Raw genomic sequence first — 20,474 nt, 5'->3', positions numbered from 1 at the left:
ATATACTCTAGAATGAATAAAATGTGTCATTAAGTAAGTCACAGGTGTTGCTGTGTTGTTGTTGTTGGGTGAGAGAGAGCCACTGAGAACATAAACCGGAGATAGTGGTGGTGGAGGCGGCAGTTGAGACTAGAGACGGTGGTGGTGACTCGACTCGACTCAAGAAATCGTAATGACACGATTGCAAATAAACCATACTCCCGGCCGGGATTGAACCCGCGGTCATAGAGTCTCAAAACTCCAGCCCGGCGCGTTAGCCACTAGACCAGCTAGCCACAATAAGATTCATCCAACTAGGTATATTTCTACACCATAGGAAGGTTAGCACAGGCACCACTGTGACCACAAATGCAAGTTTTTACAGACGAATCTCCAGCTAGCGTGGTCGTGACGAACTCTAGCTCAAGTCCCTTCACTGCCGTCAACATGACTCAAGAAATCGTAATGACACGATTGCAAATAAGAAATATACCTAGTTGGATGAATCTTATTGTGGCTAGCTGGTCTAGTGGCTAACGCGACGGGCTGGAGTTTTGAGACTATGACCGCGGGTTCAATCCCGGCCGGGGTATGGTTTACGGTGGTGGTGTCCGTCGCCCTATATAACGCCAACAACATTGGAGGAGTTAGGTTCGTGCTGTCCTTTTTCTATTGATTAATTGCTTAACTCACTTGCTACACTGTGTATGCTACACTTTATCACTGGCTGGGGCTACACCTTTTATTGACTCATGCTGCTTTAGTATCATTCATGTCGTAGAATCACTGAAGAAGGCACATTCTCTCTCTTCCTCCTCCACTTTCAAATTCAAATTCAAACTTTATTCTCTATAAGTATTACAATGCTGAGTTTACAGAATTTGGTTATTGTGTGGTTTACATGTAGTTAAATAATGATTACAGAGTGTACCACTAGAACACCTAGCATGGCTAGGCATTTCGGGCAGACTTATATTAAATCGTAGGTTTAAAATATTACAAATTATGAGGTAAGTTGGTATTATGGCTAAGTGACTAAATACTAGTTTGTGAGTTTAGCAATGTGAATGCTTCTGTTTTGGCACAGTACATAGTTTCAGTATTGGAGTATCACAGGCCAACTTATGACTAGTTAAGATTCATTATTTTGAGATTGAGATTGATATTTCTGTTTATGGTCAAATGGGTGAGTGAGTGTAAGTGTGAACCACCAGGTGGTATTCGTGTAGTTAGTTGACAGGGTGTATCAGGGAGATAAGATGTTTTCTGATGGTAGTTTTGAAGGTGATGAATGTGTCTGCAGTTCTAGAGTTCTCAGGTAGGGTGTTCCAGATTTTAGGGCCTTTGACATACATTGAATTTTTGTAAAGGTTTAGTCGGACACGGGGAATGTCGTAGAGATGTTTGTGTCTGGTGTTATGCCTGTGGGTTCTGTCACAACTATCAAGAAAGTGTTTTAGGTCAAGGTTGATATTGGAGTTTAAGGTCCTGTAGATGTAGATTGCACAGTAGTAAGTGTAGATGTACTGAACTGGGAGTAAATTTAGATCTATGAAGAGTGGGGGGGGTGTGTTGCCAGGGATGGGATTTAGTGATTATTTTTACTGCAACTTTTTGTTGGGTTATTATTGGCTTTAGGTGTGTTGCTGCAGTTGATCCCCAAGCACAGATAGCATAGGTGAGGTATGGATATATAAGTGAATGGTATAGTGTGAGAAGGGCATTTTGCGGCACGTAGTATCGTATCTTGGAGAGGATCCCAACCGTTTTGGATACTTTTTTGGTTATGTGTTGGATATGGGTGCTGAAGTTCAGGTTGTTGTCGAGGTATAGGCCTAGGAATTTGCCCTCATTATGCCTGGTAATTAGAGTGTTGTCGATCTTAATGTTAATTTGCGCATCTCCTGCTCTGCTACCAAACATAATATAGTAGGTTTTGTCAACTTTAAGCTTAAGTTTATTGGCTGTCATCCAAGTCAATATTTTGATCAGCTCCTCATTAAAAATGGTGTTGAGGGTGGCAAGATTAGGGTGAGAGATGACATAAGTCGTGTCGTCAGCAAAGAGAATGGGGTTCAGGTGTCGAGATACGTTTGGAAGATCATTGATGTATATGAGGAAGAGCAGGGGACCAAGGACACTTCCCTGCGGAACTCCAGTATCAAGTGGCCGTGTTGTTGATGCTGTGTCTTTAATGGTGACATACTGATACCTATTAGTAAGGTAAGATTTGAAATATGCAAGCGCATGGCCTCTTATACCGTAATGATCAAGTTTGTGGAGTAGGATGTCGTGGTCTACTGTGTCAAAAGCTTTTCTTAGGTCAATAAAAATTCCTAGTGGATATTCCTTATTTTCCAGTGCTGTGTAAAGCAGATCTAGCATTTTTTAATTGCATCATTAGTGCTTTTATTTTTCCTGAATCCAAATTGGCAGGGGTTGAGTATGTTTTGTGACGTTATAAATGAATATAGTCTCCTGTGCACGAGTTTCTCAAAGATTTTGGATAGCAATGGTAAGTTTGATATTGGCCTATAGTTGTTTAAATCTGTAGGGTCACCACCTTTATGTATTGGTGTAACCCTTGCCGTCTTGAGTAGTTTCGGGAAGGTGCTTGCTTCTAGTGACTTGTTAAAAAGCAATGAGATAGTATGTGAGAGGACATGGGCCACTCTCTTGTACAATAATGGTGGGACATGAGACAGATTCCCTGAGTTATTTTTAAGTGACTTTATAATCTCGGTAACTTCCGTGGGCTCAGTTGGAGCAAGATAGAAGGAATTTGGGAAATTCCCATTTAGGTAGTCCCCGGCATGGGCATTGGTACGTGGGATTTTATTGGCAAGATTAGAACCTATGGTTGAGAAGAAGTCGTTTATCTTGTTAGCTGTGTCGGTGGGTTGCAGTGGTGTTTCATTAGGTTTAGTTAGGACAATATTCTTGTTTTTTTTCAGTTTGTGGGTCCCTAGAATCTGAGTGTTTTCCAGGTCTTTTTTATATCTCCTCTTGTGTCAGTGAATCTACTGTAGTAGTATAGTTGTTTGGCTTTCTTTATTACTTTGGTGAGGACTGATGAATAGTGTTTAAGAATATCTTTGTGTATTAAGCCCTGTCTATATTGCTTTTCATATTGGTGTTTCTTATCAATGGATTTCAGAATGGTGCTGGTTAGCCATGGGCAACCAAGCCGTTTGTTTGTGATCTGTTTCGTTTTTATAGGACAATGTTTGTTGTATAGTCTAAGTAGTTTCTCCTCACCTTCTTTACCAAAGGGCTGACACTAGTACAATATTTTATGATGTTTTCATGTGTTTTATGATTGTTCATGGTTCAAAAGGTTAAGGAAGCAGTAAAAGTGAAACATGGAGGCTATGTTTCACTTTACAGTGCATATAAAATCCTGATAAGTTTACATTAAAAGTAAAAGTAGGCAGGGATGTGTGATGTCACCATGGTTGTGCAATATATTGATAGATGGAGTAATAAGAGAAGTGAATGCTCAGGTGTTGGCAAGAGGTTTGGGGTTAAAAGATAAAGAATCAGACACAAAGTGGGAGTTGTCATAGTTGCTCTTTGCTTTTGGGAGATTCTGAAGAGAAGTTATTATTCATAAGAACATAAGAAAGAAGGAACACTGCAACAGGCCTACTGACCCATGCAGAGCAGGTCCATGTCCCCCCCCCCCAGATTAGACCAATGAACCCCCCCCTGGATTAGCCCAATGACCCACCCAGTCTGGTCACCTCCACTCAAGGATGGAGCACTGCACCAGACCCAGCAGCACAAGCTAGTCAGGTCCAACTCACACCCACCCACACCCAACATTTTAGCCTGAATAACTGTACTCGGGAGTTTGTTCCACTCATCAACAACTCTATTACCAAACCAGTGTTTTCCTATATCCTTCCTGAATCTGAATTTTTCCAACTTGAAACCATTGCTGTGAGTCCTGTCTTGGCTGGAAATTTTCAGCACGCTATTTACATCCCCTTTATTTATTCCTGTTTTCCACTTATACACCTCGATCATATCCCCCCTAATTCTACGCCTTTCGAGAGAGTGCAGATTCAGGGCCTCAGTCTATCCTCATAGGGAAGATTTCTGATACATGGGATCATCTTTGTCATCCTCCTCTGTACGTTTTCCAGAGCATTTATATCCATTCTGTAATACGGTGACCAGAACTGAGAAGCATAGTCTAAATGAGGCCTAACCAAGGATATATAGAGTTGAAGAACAACCGTTGGACTTCTACTATTTATACTTCTAGATATAAAGCCAAGAATTCTGTTAGCTTTATTGCGAACACTAATGCACTGTTGTCTTGGTTTCAGATTACTGCTAACCAGAACTCTTAAATCCTTTTTGCAGTCAGTAGTATTAAGATCTTCATTATTTAGTTTATATGGTTATTTAACTGCCCAACATTTAGAACTTTGCATTTGTCAATATTAAACTGCATCTGCCACTTCTCCGACCATTGCATCAGTCTATTCAAATCATCCTGGAGTGCTCTAGCGCCCTCATTAGAATGAATTGGACGGCCTATTTTGGTGTCGTCAGCAAATTTCCTTATGTCGCTATATATTCCCTCATCTGTGTCGTTTATGTTAATTGTGAACAACAACGGGCCCAACACTGACCCCTGAGGAACGCGGCTTGTGACGTGCCCCCATTCTGATTTCACCCCATTTATGCAAACTCTTTGCTGTCTATTTGTCAGCCATGCCTCTACCCAGGAAAAAGTTTCTCCTCCTATTCCATGTGCCTTAAGTTTCCTCAATAGCCTATGGTGTGGAACTCTATCGAAAGCCTTACTGAAGTCCATATACACAATATCTTATTCATTACCATGATCTACCTCCTCAAACACCTTAGTGAAAAAAGTTAGTAAATTCGTAAGACAGGAACGCCCCTTTGTAAAACTTTGTTGAGATTCATTAATGAATCTGTGCTCGTCAAGATGGCTACGAATTGCTTCGGCAATTATTGATTCCATAAATTTTACTACTATGGAGGTAAGGCTTACTGGTCTATAGTTCGAAGCCAAGGACCTGTCACCTGCCTTGTAAATAGGTATTGCATTTGCCATTTTCCACTTATCAGGCACTATGCCAGCTTGTAGTGATGTTAAAAAGATTAGCCAAAGGTATGCTAAGTTCCTCTTTACATTCCTTTAACACCCTTGCAAACAGTTCATCAGGGCCTGGGGATTTGTTAGGTTTTAGTTTCTCTATTTGTCTGAGGACCATGTCGCTAGCTACTGCAATTGTACATAGTTTATTATCATCCTGTTCTTCAGGAATATCACTAGTATTTTCCTGGGTGAAAACTGAGAGGAAGTAGGTATTGAGAATTTCACACATATCCTTATCACCGTCAGTGATCTGACCAGAGTTACTCTTAAGTGGGCCAATCTTGTCCCTAATCTTACTTCGGTATACCTGAAAGAACCCTTTTGGGTTAGTCTTTGAATCCCTTGTGACCTTAGCCTCATAATCCCTTTTTGCTTTTCTTATTCCTTTCTTTATTTCTCCCTTTAATTGAATATATTGATTTCTTAACTGCCCATCCCCTCTTTTGATACGCCTATATATGCCTCTCTTTTGACCAATGAGATGTTTTAATCTATTGTTCATCCATTTGGGATCATTTTTGTTAGATCTAATTTCCCTACTCGAAACAAAAGTTGTCTGGGCAGCTAGAACTATGCTCTGAAAAATGTCATATTGGCAGCCAAGATCACCTACCTGACCCATAGTCAGGACATCCCAATTTAGCCCACCCAGGTAATTTTTCAGTCCCATGAAGTCGGAAAAGCGAAAATCTGGGACAGAGATTTGATTGCAGTTATCTGGGTAATTCCATGATATATTGAAACTAAGTGATTTGTGATCACTTTCCCCAAGCTCATCATTAACCTCAAGATTATTTAGTGAATCTTTGTTGGCAAGAACCAAGTCAAGCAGATTGTTTCTTCTAGTTGGTTCTGTCACAACCTGTTCTAAAAAGCAATCCTGAACCGTATCAAGAAAGTCACTAGACTCAAGATTTCCTGTCATATTGTTCCAATCAATTTGTCTAAAGTTAAAATCTCCCATTATCACAACATTTTCATATCTAGATACCTTATGAATTTTGTCCCATAACAGCTTACTGCCCTCCCTATCAAGGTTTGGGGCCTATAAATCACACCCAAAATTAATTTGTCATGTCCCTCGAGAAACTGTAGCCAAACAGATTCTGTGTTCAATGTTTCTAATCTTATGTCATGTCTAAGACAACAATTTAAATTTTCTCTGACATACATCGCCACACCACCACCCTTCCTGTTGACCCTATGAGTGTGGAATAGTTTATAACCCTGTATGTTGCATTCAGAAGGCATTTCTCTATCTTTCAGGTTGAACCAGGTCTGTTATACCAATAATATCTATATTACCTACACTTTCAAGTAATCTTTGCTCATCTATCTTATTTCTTAGACTCCTACTATTTGTATCGTCACTCGTTGGCCTCTACGATGTCTCTTTGTTTGTTGATCATTTGATTTGCCATTACTAGCAACTTTATTTTGAATATTGTCTTTTAAACATATCCCTGAGGTATCCCGGTAATAACTGCTGTTTTTAACCCTAATGCTGCAGCCTGATTGTTTCCCACAAACACCCATACCTCTATAATCTATCAGTTTAAATTCCTAGACAAGTCATCAATTACCCTCTCAATTGAATTGGCTAATGCAACCACTCCATCCCCAGAGAGATGAACCTCATCCCTTGCATACATATCATGTTTGCCAAAGAATAGGTCCCAGTTATCAATGAATGGGATTGTAAGTTCCTTGCATTACCTGTCTAGCCAGCAATTTATACCAGTTGCCCTAGACATCCATTCATTGCCCACTCCCTTTCTAGGCAAGATGCTACATATGACTGGGATCCCTCCCTTAGACCTAACTATGTACTTCTATGGCTAACCTGTACTTATCCAGCAACTCCTCTCTCCTGCCCTTCTCAATGTCATTACCCCCAGCACTAAGACAGATAATGGGCTTGTTCCCATTACCTGCCATAATATTATCCAACCTGCTATGTCACCAACACCAGCTCTAGGAAGGCACACTCTCTGTCTGACCTTTCTGTCTCTGTTACAAAATGCACAGTCCATATATCTTACCTGAGAATCGCCTACTATTAAAATATTCTTACCTTGATTAGCAGGGGAATCAGTGGTACCTTCAACCTCACTAACCACTGAAGTACACTCATCTTGGAGAGCAGAGAATCGATTTCCTACCTTCACATCTTCTCTATTAACTCTCCTCATCTTCCTTCTTCCTGAACTGTGAACCACTTGCCACTTAAAGCAGCTGCCACTATCACTGCTGGTGACCTTCCTTCCTTACCAGCTAAATCCTTCTCACACTCGCTCCCAAACTCATCTATGCGAAACTTCAGCCTCCTATTTTCCTCCTGAAGAAGTAGAATCTCCTTCTTCAACACTTGAACTTGAGATTGCAGAGGTTGGTTAATGAGTTTGGTAGGGTATGTAAAAGAAGGAAATTAAATCTGAATATAGGAAAGAGTAAGGTGATGAGAACAAAAAAAAAAAAAATTAGGTAACGGAAGATTGGATATTAGATTGGAGGAAGAGAGTATGGAGGAGGTGAATGTGTTCAGATATTTGGGAGAGGACGTGTCAGCAGATGGGTCAGGTCAGTGAAGGATGAGGTATATCATAGAATTGATGCAAGGGAAAAAGGTGAGTGGTGCACTGAGGAGTCTTTGGAGACAAAGAACTTTATCCATGAAAGCAAAGAGGGGAATGTACAAGAGTATAATTATACTAACGCTCTTGTATGGGTGTGAGGCATGGGAAGTGAATGTTGCAACAAGGAGAAGGCTGGAGGCAGTGGAGTTGTCATGTCTAAGGGCAATGTGTGGTGTGAATATAATTCAGAGAATCCGTAGTTTGGAGATTAGGAGGTGTGGGATTACCAGAATTATTATCCAGAGTGCTGAGGAGGGCTATTGACATGGTTTGAACATGTAGAGCGGATGGAATGAAATAGAATGACTTCGAGAGTGTATAAAGCTGTAGTGGAGGGAAGGCAGGGTAGGGGTCGGCCTAGGAAAGGTTGGAGAGAGGGGGTAAAGGAGGTTTTGTGTGTGAGGGGCTTAGACTTCCAGCAAGCGTGCGTGAGTGTGTTAGAGGGGAGCGAATGGAGGCAAATGGTTTTTAAGACTTGACATGCTGTTGGAGCGTAAGCAAGGTAACATTTATGAAGGGATTCAGGGAAGCTGGTAGGCCAGGCTTGAGTCCTGGAGATGGGAAGTACAGTGACTGCACTCTGAAGGAGGAGTGTTAATGTTGCAGTTTTATAACTGTAGTGTAGGCACGCCTCTGGCAAGACAGTGATAGAGTGAATGATGAAAGTTTTTCTTTTTCAGGCCACCCTGCCTTGGTGGAAAATGGCTGATGTGTTAATAATTGTAAACATTTTTTTTCATTATCATATATTAAGTGAGCAATAGAGCTAGGCCTTAAAAAATGCAAGTACAGTACACACATTTCTTACCTTAACCCTTAAACGGTCCAAACGTATATATACGTTCACGCGCGTAGTGCCCCAAACGTATATATAGGTTTTCTTTGTCATTCTTTCAACATTGCCACGATAAGCCTGAGTCACCTAGACATGAGAGAATGGGTGTGCGCACTCACTGTGCACCATATTAAAATAATTGGGGATGCCTGGGTACCATATGCTCTTTTTTCCTTTTAAAAAAGATTTTTTTTTCTCAAAAAATTTGGGGCGCTACACGTGTGAACGTATAGATACGTTTGGACCGTTTAAGGGTTAAATTATTTTCATCTGTAACTAATAGTGAGTGGTGAATATATTTATTGTAGGAAGTCTAAATAAGTGATGAATGGGTATAACTGAAAACTGCTGCATTAGCAAAATGGTGTAAAGTGAAGCATTGTAAAGTGGGGCCCTACTGTACAGTGCCTGCAAAAAAAATCTATACATGTATAACTAAAAAAAAAGTGTGATGACGTAGTGTACTGGTTCTTGTCTTTCTCCATTGTTCCCAACCATGCTATGCTTCATTGCTCTTCCAGAGCTCGGTGACGAAGGAGGCCTGCTAGTTGTTCCTCAGTGCCCTTTTTTCACGAACTTTGACATGCTATATCTCAGTTCCAAGTGGTTAGAATGGGTTGAACTAAACTTTCAGTTGTAGAGAAGACCCATGCACTCACTTTATTAGAGCAAGGCATGTCTCTGATATGCGTAGCCGCAGACATGAAGGTGACGAGGATGGCAATTTTCAACCTCAAGAAAGCAGCTACCTCACTCCCACCAGGCACAGTACCACCCAAAAAGACTTCTCTTTGCACAGACAAGATCCTGAAGAGGGAAGTGTTATCAGATCCTGCCATAACAGCCGCAGACCTCAAGAAAAATCCAGGTGGGAGTGAAGCAGCTGCTTTCTTGAGGTTGTAAATTGCCGTCCTCATCACCTTCAGGTCTGCGGCTATGTGTATCACAGACATGCCTTGCTCTAAAAGGGTGAGTGCATGGGTCTTCTCTGCAATTGAAAGTTTAGTTTGATTCATTCTGACCACTTGGAGTGGAGATACAGCATGGCAAAGTTCATGAAAAAGGGGCACTGAGGAACAACTAGCAGGCCTCCTTCCTCACTGAGCTCTGGCAGAGCACTGAAGCATGGCATGGTTGGGAACAATGGAGGGAGACAGGCTCCAGAACACTACATCATCACACTTTTTTTATGGTGGAAACATGAGTGAAATGTATGCATCAAAATCATGTGTAAAGATTTGTTTTTGCATTGGACATGTACAGATTTTTTTTGCGGGAACTGTGCCTTGCTTCACTCCACTCTCTGATTCTTTGTCACTACCACTTCTCCCCATTCCCACTACAACTACTACTACATCCAATACTATCTCCACTTTCTTTATATTTCACCTCTCTCCTGTACCATCTTTCCTCTCATATATATACTGGCTCACTTACCTTCATGTGTTAATGTGTAACTTGTTAATAGTTCACATTTTACCCAGATGTCATTATAGTTTTCTGTCTTATGTGCTCATTGTTTGTGTATACCACTGCCTACTGCCCTTCTTAACCCTTTGGGGGTCGACAGGTCCTCTCAGAGACTTGTTCTCAGGGTCGGCCAAATTTAAAAAAAAAATATTTGTTTTCTTATGAAAAGATAGAGAATCTTTTCCCGATCATAATGACACCAGAAGTATGAAATTTGATGGAAAACTTACGGAATTATGCTCTCGCAAAGTTAGCAGTCTCGACGATGTTTTATCATCAGTGATTTTGCCTATTTTGAGCCCTATTTTCGGCCAATTCCAGTGTACTAGTCGACAATAACCATAACTATTTCGCTAAAACTCCATTTTTTCTATCGAATGAGTACAAGAAACCACCCATTTACCGATTTCAACTATCCAATAAAGTGGTCAGAATTTAGCAATTTTGCCAATCTCCCTCAAATTTCAAAAGATGCCAATTTCCGAATAGGTCCAGAATAAACAAGAAAGACATTCCTGGCACTAAAATACAGTGGACCCCCGGATAACGATCAGCTCCCAACTCGACCAATTATGTAAGTTTATTTTTGTAAGTGCTTTTGTAGGTGTATTTTTAGGGGTCTGAAATGGACTAATCTAATTCACAATATTTCTTATGGGAACAAATTCGGTCTATAACGGCACCCAAACAGACTTTTGGATTGAAATAATATCGTTATGCGGGGGTTCACTGTAATAAGTTTTCTGTTTGTTAGTCACGTCCCCACGCCCCTCTTATATTTCTTTGGCTTTCCACTTTGAATTTTTATTCTTACAAAAAAAAAAAAAAATAATTTTTACTGTTATGCAGACTACTGCATTAGTGTAGAAATGGTATAAATAATATCGGCGCACTTGTGAAAGAATATTAGACTCGCCAGTTGATGTGTATTGGACGCTTGACATGATTTGTTTACTTTTGAACTTTGGTAAAATCAAACATTTCTGCTACTTTGAGCTCAATTTCAAGGCACTTTTCATTGTAAAACCAATCAAAATCATCTCAATTTCTGTAATATGTCTTCCATTCTATAAAATGAGACCAAGAAAACTATAATACAACAATAAATACCATACGAAAATACAGTGCAAAGTCGCTGTTTTAATCCAAAAACACGGTCAAAGTTTTTTTTTTCTCATTACGCACTGTGTGCTGCAGGATTTTTTTATACTGTGCACACTTACCACATAGACCCATTCTTACATATGTAGGCCTACTAGCTTTCTCTCACTAGATTTGAGGGCACTAGAATTTAGGCGTACTAGTACGTCCGAAACCCCCAAAGGGTTAACTTTCCCTCTTGAACACTCTTACAACACTGCCTACTGCCCTTCTTAAATCTACCTCTTGAACACTCCTACAACACTGTCTACTGCCCTTCTTAACTCTACCTCTTGAACACTCCTACAACACTGTCTACTGCCCTTCTTAACTCTACCTCTTGAACACTCCTACAACACTGCCTACTGCCCTTCTTAACTCTACCTCTTGAACACTCCTACAACACTGTCTACTGCCCTTCTTAACTCTACCTCTTGAACACTCCTACAACACTGCCTACTGCCCTTCTTAACTCTACCTCTTGAACACTCCTACAACACTGCCTACTGCCCTTCTTAACTCTACCTCTTGAACACTGCCTACTGCCCTTCTTAAATCTACCTCTTGAACACTCCTACAACACTGTCTACTGCCCTTCTTAACTCTACCTCTTGAACACTCCTACAACACTGCCTACTGCCCTTCTTAACTCTACCTCTTGAACACTGCCTACTGCCCTTCTTAAATCTACCTCTTGAACACTCCTACAACACTGTCTACTGCCCTTCTTAACTCTACCTCTTGAACACTCCTACAACACTGCCTACTGCCCTTCTTAACTCTACCTCTTGAACACTCCTACAACACTGCCTACTGCCCTTCTTAACTCTACCTCTTGAACACTCCTACAACACTGCCTACTGCCCTTCTTAACTCTACCTCTTGAACACTCCTACAACACTGCCTACTGCCCTTCTTAACTCTACCTCTTGAACACTCCTACAACACTGCCTACTGCCCTTCTTAACTCTACCTCTTGAACACTCCTACAACACTGCCTACTGCCCTTCTTAACTCTACCTCTTGAACACTGCCTACTGCCCTTCTTAAATCTACCTCTTGAACACTCCTACAACACTGTCTACTGCCCTTCTTAACTCTACCTCTTGAACACTCCTACAACACTGCCTACTGCCCTTCTTAACTCTACCTCTTGAACACTGCCTACTGCCCTTCTTAAATCTACCTCTTGAACACTCCTACAACACTGTCTACTGCCCTTCTTAACTCTACCTCTTGAACACTCCTACAACACTGCCTACTGCCCTTCTTAACTCTACCTCTTGAACACTCCTACAACACTGCCTACTGCCCTTCTTAACTCTACCTCTTGAACACTCCTACAACACTGCCTACTGCCCTTCTTAACTCTACCTCTTGAACACTGCCTACTGCCCTTCTTAAATCTACCTCTTGAACACTCCTACAACACTGTCTACTGCCCTTCTTAACTCTACCTCTTGAACACTCCTACAACACTGCCTACTGCCCTTCTTAACTCTACCTCTTGAACACTCCTACAACACTGCCTACTGCCCTTCTTAACTCTACCTCTTGAACACTCCTACAACACTGCCTACTGCCCTTCTTAACTCTACCTCTTGAACACTCCTACAACACTGCCTACTGCCCTTCTTAACTCTACCTCTTGAACACTCCTACAACACTGTCTACTGCCCTTCTTAACTCTACCTCTTGAACACTCCTACAACACTGCCTACTGCCCTTCTTAACTCTACCTCTTGAACACTCCTACAACACTGCCTACTGCCCTTCTTAACTCTACCTCTTGAACACTCCTACAACACTGCCTACTGCCCTTAACTCTACCTCTTGAACACTCCTACAACACACTGCTCTCTGACCTTTGCATATCTCATATCTAGCACAATCCATCCTGCAGTGCTCTATCACCCTTGTAGGTTTAACACTTAGTATGATTATGTTATTCAAATGAATATAACAACTTAAAATGTTTATGTTCAATGTCATATTGTTTATGCAATCATCAGTTAATCCTTTCATTGTCAGTCCCACAATATTACGGCTAGAGAGCCAGTGTTGGTCCCTTAATACAATGCCAAAATTCTAGCACCTTCAAATCTGGTTGGAGAAAGCTGGTAGGCTTACATGTGAGAGAATGCATGTGTGTGCTCAGTGTGCATAGTATAAAAAATCCTGCAGCACGCAGTGCATAATGAGAAAAAAAAATTCCAACCATGTTTTTGGTTTAACCCTTTCAGGGTCCAAGGCCAAAATCAGAAGGGGTGCCCCAGTGTCCAAGAAATTTTGAAAAGAAAAAAAAAATTATTTTTCTTACAGAATTAAAGATAATATTTTTGTTAAGGTAATAAAACAAAAAAAAAATTCTGATCAGTACTTACCGAGATACAGCGGCAGAAAGTTGACCCAAAATGACCAGGTGGCGGCAACATCAGTGACTTCCGCAAAATTGCATTTTTTTATTTTACGTTTTTATACTTTTTTCTTTTCTTTTATAATTTTTTTTTCTTTTTCTAATAACATCTGTGGCCTGTGAGACCAATATAATGTATATTGTATAAGTGTACACTCATTGTATTAAACACAATAACTGCACTAATTTATCATTATATTGCTTACAAAACTTGTTTACAAGTTTATTGTAAACAAAATGATGAAAATATTAGTGCGGTTATTGTGTTGAATACAACGGTACCATATAGTACCATATGGTACAATGGTGCCATAGGGTGCAATGGTATATAGTACAATTGTACATATGGTACAATGGTACCATATGGTTGAATATGGTACAATGGCAAATGATACAATGGTACCATATGATACAATGGTACCATATGGTAGAATATGGTACAATGGCACCATTTGGTACAATGGTACCTTATGGTACCATATGGTACTATATGGTACTTTTATATTCAGCACAAACACACTAATATTTTCATCATTATTTTGTTTACAATAGTTGTTTACAACAAAAATATGCAAAAATGTTGTATATTAATAATGTTCTATTATATATTTACAAGTGTAAAGGAACCTGACGTGTTCCTTGAGGTGGATGACAAAGCACTTTGTCTGGGAAACTGCCGAGTCAGTAGTTAGCTTGCGTTGCCACTCACTCAGTCTTGGCTGGTGTCTCATGCCACCAACACCTATTGACCATATGGTACATGGTATCATATGTTACAGGGTACCATATGGTACATTGTACTTTATGGTATAGGGTACCATGAAGTACATGGTGCAGGGTACCATATGGAACAGGGTACCATATGGAACAGGGTACCATATAGCACAGGGTACCATATAGCACAGGGTACCATATGGCACAGGGTACCATACAGTACAGGACACCATATGGTACAGATACAGGGATAACTATGGAAATAAGTCACCCTGACTTTTTTGGGTTATCCTAGGATTTTATACCTATGCTGCTATGTATGATAATCTATGTAATTGTATTTCTGTACACCTGAATAAACTTACTTATGATGCCACATGCACTTGAGTAAGTTTATTTAGATATACACAAATAAAGTTACATAGAATATCATACTTAGCAGCATGTTTGGAGAACCTAGGATAACCCAAAAAAGTCAGACAGACTTATTTCCATTAGGGTCCCTGTACCCTGTACCATATGGTACAATGTACTATATGGTACATTGTACCATATGGTACCATATACCATTTTACCATATGATACCATTGTATGACATGGCACCATTGTACCATATGGCACAATGGTACCATATGGTTCAAAGCCATAGAATTCCTCTTCAGCTCCACTTCCATCAGTCTTAGAACTGTAAGTTGTGAAGAGGAGAGTCAGAATTCACCCAGAGAGTAAGTGGGGAGTGAGAGCTTCCTTGCCACCAGGCACGATGAACAAAGCTACTTTGCCGGCATTCCCACAATGCCATACGGGCATCCAGATTTTTTCTATAGCGTGCACACTGAAACAATACCACGGGCGGGATTTGAACCCACGGGCAGAGAGTCTCAAAACTCCAGACCGTCGTGTTAGCCACTGGGCCAGCTAGCTTCAATAAGATTCGTCCAACTAGGTATATTTCTACACCATAGGAAGGTTAGCATAGGCACCACTGTAACCACAAATGCAAGTTTTTACAGACGAATCTCCCGCTAGCATGGCCGTGACAAACTCTAGCTCAAGTCCCCTCAAAGCCGTCAACACGACTCACGAAATCATAATGACACGATTGCAAACCACACGGTTTGTTTGCAGTCATGTCATTACGATTTTGTGAGTTGTGCATACTGACCACCCAGACCCATTCTCTCAGATGTAGGCCTACCAGGCTTCTCGCGCTAAATTTGACACCGCTATAATTTTGGTGTAGACCTACAGTTTGGGCCCCGAACATAAAGCCATAGATCTACAGGACGGACCCTGAAAGGGTTAAAACGCCGATTTTGCAGTGTATTTTTGTATGGTATTTATGGATGTATTCTCGTTTTCTTGGTCTCATTTGATAGATTGGAAGATACACTACAGAAATAGAGATGATTTTAAATGGTTTTCAGACAAAAAGTACCTTGAAATTGAGCTCAAAGTAGCAGAGATGTTCGATTTTTGCCTATGTTCAAGAGTGAACAAATTATGCCACATGTCCAATACTCATCAGCTAGTGGGTCTGATATGCTTTCACAAATGTGCTGATATTATTTATACCATTTTTACAATAATGCAGATGTGTGCATAACAGTAAATCTTCTATTTCTTGTGTGAATAAAAATTCAAAATGGAAAGCAAGCATAATATAAGAGGGACCTGGAGATGTGACTGATGAACAGAGAAAATGTTATTTTAGTGCTAGGAATGTCTGTATTGTTTATTCTCGCCCCTATTTTGAAATTGGCCTTGCTTGAATTGTGTATGAAATTGGCCAAATTGCCAAATTCTGATCACTTTATTGCATAGTTAAAATCAGTAAATGGAGTTCTAGCAAAATAGTTATGAGTTTGGTCAACTGGAACAATGGAATTGGCCAAAAATAGGGCTCAAAGTGGGCAAAATCGGCGATGCATAAATATCGCCAAGAGTGCTAACTTTGTGAGAGCGCAATTCTATAAGTTTTACATTAAATTTTGTTTTTTGTCTCATTACCATCGGGAAAAGATTATCATTTCACAAGAAAAAATAATTTTTTTTTTTTTGAATATTTTTTGACACAGAACAAGAGTTTAGAAACAGGTCCCCACAGTGAAAGGGTTAAGAGAATTATTATATTCAATGTGATTTATCTGTAAGAGCTTTACAGATAAACATAGATATATATTGTGACTGAAAACTTCTTTTACTCCTTATAAATATGACTGACAATCTTATTCCATGAAATATATGATAATTCAAACAGATTTGTTTTCTCGTTCAGTAAGCTGTGTTGGTAATGGTAGAATATTGTACTATACTGATTGATGTTTCTATTTCAGAAGAATTTGTGGAGCACTAACAGGTTGTATCTTCCTAGACACTATATCTCCAGTACTTCAGGAAACAGCTGAACAACAACTAATATTAAAGAAGTATTTTGTACAACACTACCAGGTTGTACCTTCCCGGACACTATGTCTTCAGTATTGCAAGATGAACAGCATTTGTGAGAAAAAGAAGTTATTAATACTGTAGTTAAGAATTTTCAGAAAAAATGTGTTTAATCTTAATAAAAAATAATAAAAAATGTTCTTCAGTGTATCTGTAGAGTTCTAATACATATGTTAATCTTTTTGTGCACATAAAAAATCATGGCAGTCTTTTAAGACACAAAATAATCTTATTGCTCTTAATTAGAGTTTTGCCTAAAGAAAAGTCATAACCTGGGAATATATTCATATGGAAACCTTAATCTTCAGTGTCGAAAATAGTTTACCAAAATATGAATCTAAAAATATGCTTGAAAGTACTGTTGAATGACTAAAATATTTTAAAATTAAATACCTTCTCTTGAAAAATATGAAAAAACATAAAGGAAATAAATCATTTCAGTGCTCAGTGTGTCAGAAATGTTTTACTAAAAAAAGCAGTCTTGCGTCACATATGCAGATACACACAGGAGATAAACCATTTCAATGTGCCGAGTGTCTGAAATGTTTTAGTCAAAAAGGCACTCTTGTGACACACATGCAGGTACATACTGGAGATAAACCATTTCATTGTTCAGAGTGTCTGAAATGTTTTAGTGTGAAAAGTAACCTTGTGAAACATATGCGAGTACATACAGGAAATAAACCATTTCAATGTTCAGAGTGTCTGAAATGCTTTAGTGAAAGAGGCAATCTTGTGAGGCATATGCAAGTACATACAGGAAATAAACCATTTCAATGTGCAGAGTGTCTGAAATGTTTTAGTCAAAAGAACAATCTTGTGACACACATGCAAGTACATACAGGAGATAAACCATTTCAGTGTTCAGAATGTCTGAAATGTTTTAGTGTAAAAAGCCATTTTGTATCACACATGCGAGTACACACGGGAGATAAGCCATTTCAATGTTCGGAATGTCTGAAATGTTTTAGTGAAAGAGGCAATCTTGTGAGGCATATGCGGGTACATACAAGAAATAAACCATTTCAATGTGCAGAGTGTCTGAAATGTTTTAGTCAAAAAAGCTATCTTGTGTCACATATGATAAACCACACAGGAGATAAATCATTTCAGTGCTCAGAGTGTCAGAAATGTTTTACTAAAAAAAGCAATCTTGAGTCACATATGCAAATACATACAGGAGATAAACCATTCCAATGTGCCGAGTGTCTGAAATGTTTTAGTCAAAAAAGCAATCTTGTGTCACATATGATAAACCACACAGGAGATAAATCATTTCAGTGCTCAGAGTGTCAGAAATGTTTTACTAAAAAAAGCAGTCTTGTGTCACATATGCAGATACACACAGGAGATAAACCATTTCAATGTGCCGAGTGTCTGAAATGTTTTAGTCAAAAAGGCAGTCTTGTGAAACATGTGCGAGTGCATACAGGAGATAAAATATGTTAGTCTTTAACCCTTTCAGGGTCCAGAGGCAAAATCTCAAGAGTGACAGCCAAGGTCAAAGAATTTTCAAGAAAAAAAAATTCTTATGGAATTAAAGATAATATTTTTTATAGGTAATACTTTCCTAGACATAGAGGCATGAAGTTGACCCTCAGTGATTGGGCGGTGGCAATATTGGCGACTTCCGTAAATTCGCATTTTTTTTATTTTACTTTTTTGTTTTTCTTTTATATTTTTTTTCCCAGTAACGTTTGTGGCCTGCGAGACCAATATAATGCATAACGTACATATATACACTCGTTATATTCAACACAATAGCCACACTAATATTTTCATCATTATATTGTTTACAATACTTGTTTACAACTAAAAACATGCAAAAATGTTGTATATTAATAATGTTCTGTTATATATTTACACATGTACAGCCACTGGACATGTTCCTAGAAAGGCTGCCATCTGTGAAAGTCTTTGAAACAAGGTGTCATGCACAGTGGTGTCTTACTTGTCTGTGGACCAGTATGATTTTATATTATTTATTTATTAATTTGAACATGATACAGAGAAGTACAAAGGAATACAGTTATTAAAGTGCAACATGCCAAAGCCCCTTGTATGCAGAGCATTATGGGCAGGCTTAAAATTAACTTAAGATTAACTAAGCAATGATATATTTAGTGGTAAAAACATTATTGTTAACAGATAACAATTTAGCACAAATGAGTATTACGAAGACAGGTCATATGGTCATTTACTGTGTTGCTGTGCATTCAATAGAATGCAGTATTCTGTTAGGTAATGTAATTAAAAAAATAACAAAGTTTGATTGGGTCACAGGTTAGACATTTATGAGATACAATAATGAGAAACATTTATGAGATACAATTTGAGATACAATTGTTCAGTATTTATTTAGTTGTGGGCAAGTAAGTAATTTTTGAGAAGAGACTTGAATTTATAAACAGTGTTTCTTTTATATTCACAGGTAATGAATTATAGGTAGTAGGTTGGTAGACAGCAACCACCCAGGGAAGTACTACCGTCCTGCCAGATGACTGTGAAACAGAAACCTGTAACTGTTTTGCATGATGGTAGGATTGCTGGTGTCGTTTTCTGTCTCATAAACACGCTAGATAACAGGGATATCTTGCTACTCCAACTTACACTTTGGTCACACTTCACAGACATGCACATGCATATATATATACATACATCTAGGTTTTTCTCCTTTTTCTACATAGCTCTTGTTCTTCTTTATTTCTTCTATTGTCCATGGGGAAGTGGAAACGAATCTTTCCTCCGTAAACCATGCGTGTCGTATGAGGCGACTAAAATGCCGGGAGCAATGGGCTAGTAACCCCTTCTCCTGTAGACATTTACTAAAAAAGAGAAGAAGAAAAACTTCATAAAACTGGGATGCTTGAATGTGCATGGATGTAGTGCAGATGACAAGAAACAGATGATTGCTGATGTTATGAATGAAAAGAAGTTGGATGTCCTGGCCCTAAGCGAAACAAAGCTGAAGGGGGTAGGGGAGTTTCGGTGGGGGGAAATAAATGGGATTAAATCTGGAGTATCAGAGAGAGCAAAGGAAGGGGTAGCAGTAATGTTGAATGATCAGTTATGGAAGGAGAAAAGAGAATATGAATGTGTAAATGCAAGAATTATGTGGATTAAAGTAAAGGTTGGATGCGAGAAGTGGGTCATAATAAGCGTGTATGCACCTGGAGAAGAGAGGAATGCAGAGGAGAGAGAGAGATTTTGGGAGATGTTAAGTGAATGTATAGGAGCCTTTGAACCAAGTGAGAGAGTAATTGTAGTGGGGACCTGAATGCTAAAGTAGGAGAAACTTTTAGAGAGGGTGTGGTAGGTAAGTTTGGGGTGCCAGGTGTAAATGATAATGGGAGCCCTTTGATTGAACTTTGTATAGAAAGGGGTTTAGTTATAGGTAATACATATTTTAAGAAAAAGGGGATAAATAAGTATACAAGATATGATGTAGGGAGAAATGACAGTAGTTTGTTGGATTATGTATTGGTAGATAAAAGACTGTTGAGTAGACTTCAGGATGTACATGTTTATAGAGGGGCCACAGATATATCAGATCACTTTCTAGTTGTAGCTACACTGAGAGTAAAAGGTAGATGGGATACAAGGAGAATAGAAGCATCAGGGAAGAGAGAGGTGAAGGTTTATAAACTAAAAGAGGAGGCAGTTAGGGTAAGATATAAACAGCTATTGGAGGATAGATGG

The 20,474-nt window shown here is 39.2% G+C and overlaps 1 protein-coding gene and 1 long non-coding RNA gene across 3 annotated transcripts in view; both read left to right on the top strand.

The window, feature by feature from the left end:
• LOC138854679 (uncharacterized) overlaps positions 1–20,474 on the top strand; it is a 365,248-nt gene that overhangs the window by 80,002 nt on the left and 264,772 nt on the right. The gene's annotated exons all lie outside the window — the stretch shown is intronic.
• LOC138854678 (zinc finger protein 84-like) lies at positions 543–20,369 on the top strand. 2 transcript variants are annotated; one of them, XM_070099304.1, is made up of 2 exons: positions 543–630; positions 16,664–20,369. In XM_070099304.1, the coding sequence occupies exon 2, from the start codon at positions 17,184–17,186 to the stop codon at positions 18,222–18,224; it is 1,041 nt and encodes a 346-aa protein (XP_069955405.1). In that variant the 5' UTR covers positions 543–630; positions 16,664–17,183; the 3' UTR covers positions 18,225–20,369. The 2 variants fall into 2 exon arrangements, with proteins under 2 accessions (XP_069955405.1, XP_069955406.1); XM_070099305.1 differs by lacking the exon at positions 543–630 and adding an exon at positions 14,332–15,014.

This window comes from Cherax quadricarinatus, chromosome 66, assembly GCF_038502225.1.
Source record: "Cherax quadricarinatus isolate ZL_2023a chromosome 66, ASM3850222v1, whole genome shotgun sequence".
NCBI classification, from domain to species: Eukaryota; Metazoa; Arthropoda; class Malacostraca; order Decapoda; family Parastacidae; genus Cherax; species Cherax quadricarinatus.
The sequence above is the reverse complement of the archived record's forward strand: the minus strand, read 5'-3'. Positions and strand labels throughout refer to the sequence as shown.

Excerpts from the sequence above, each read along its gene's own strand:
- LOC138854678 (XM_070099304.1), top strand. The coding sequence starts at position 17,184 with ATGAAAAAACATAAAGGAAATAAATCATTTCAGTGCTCAGTGTGTCAG.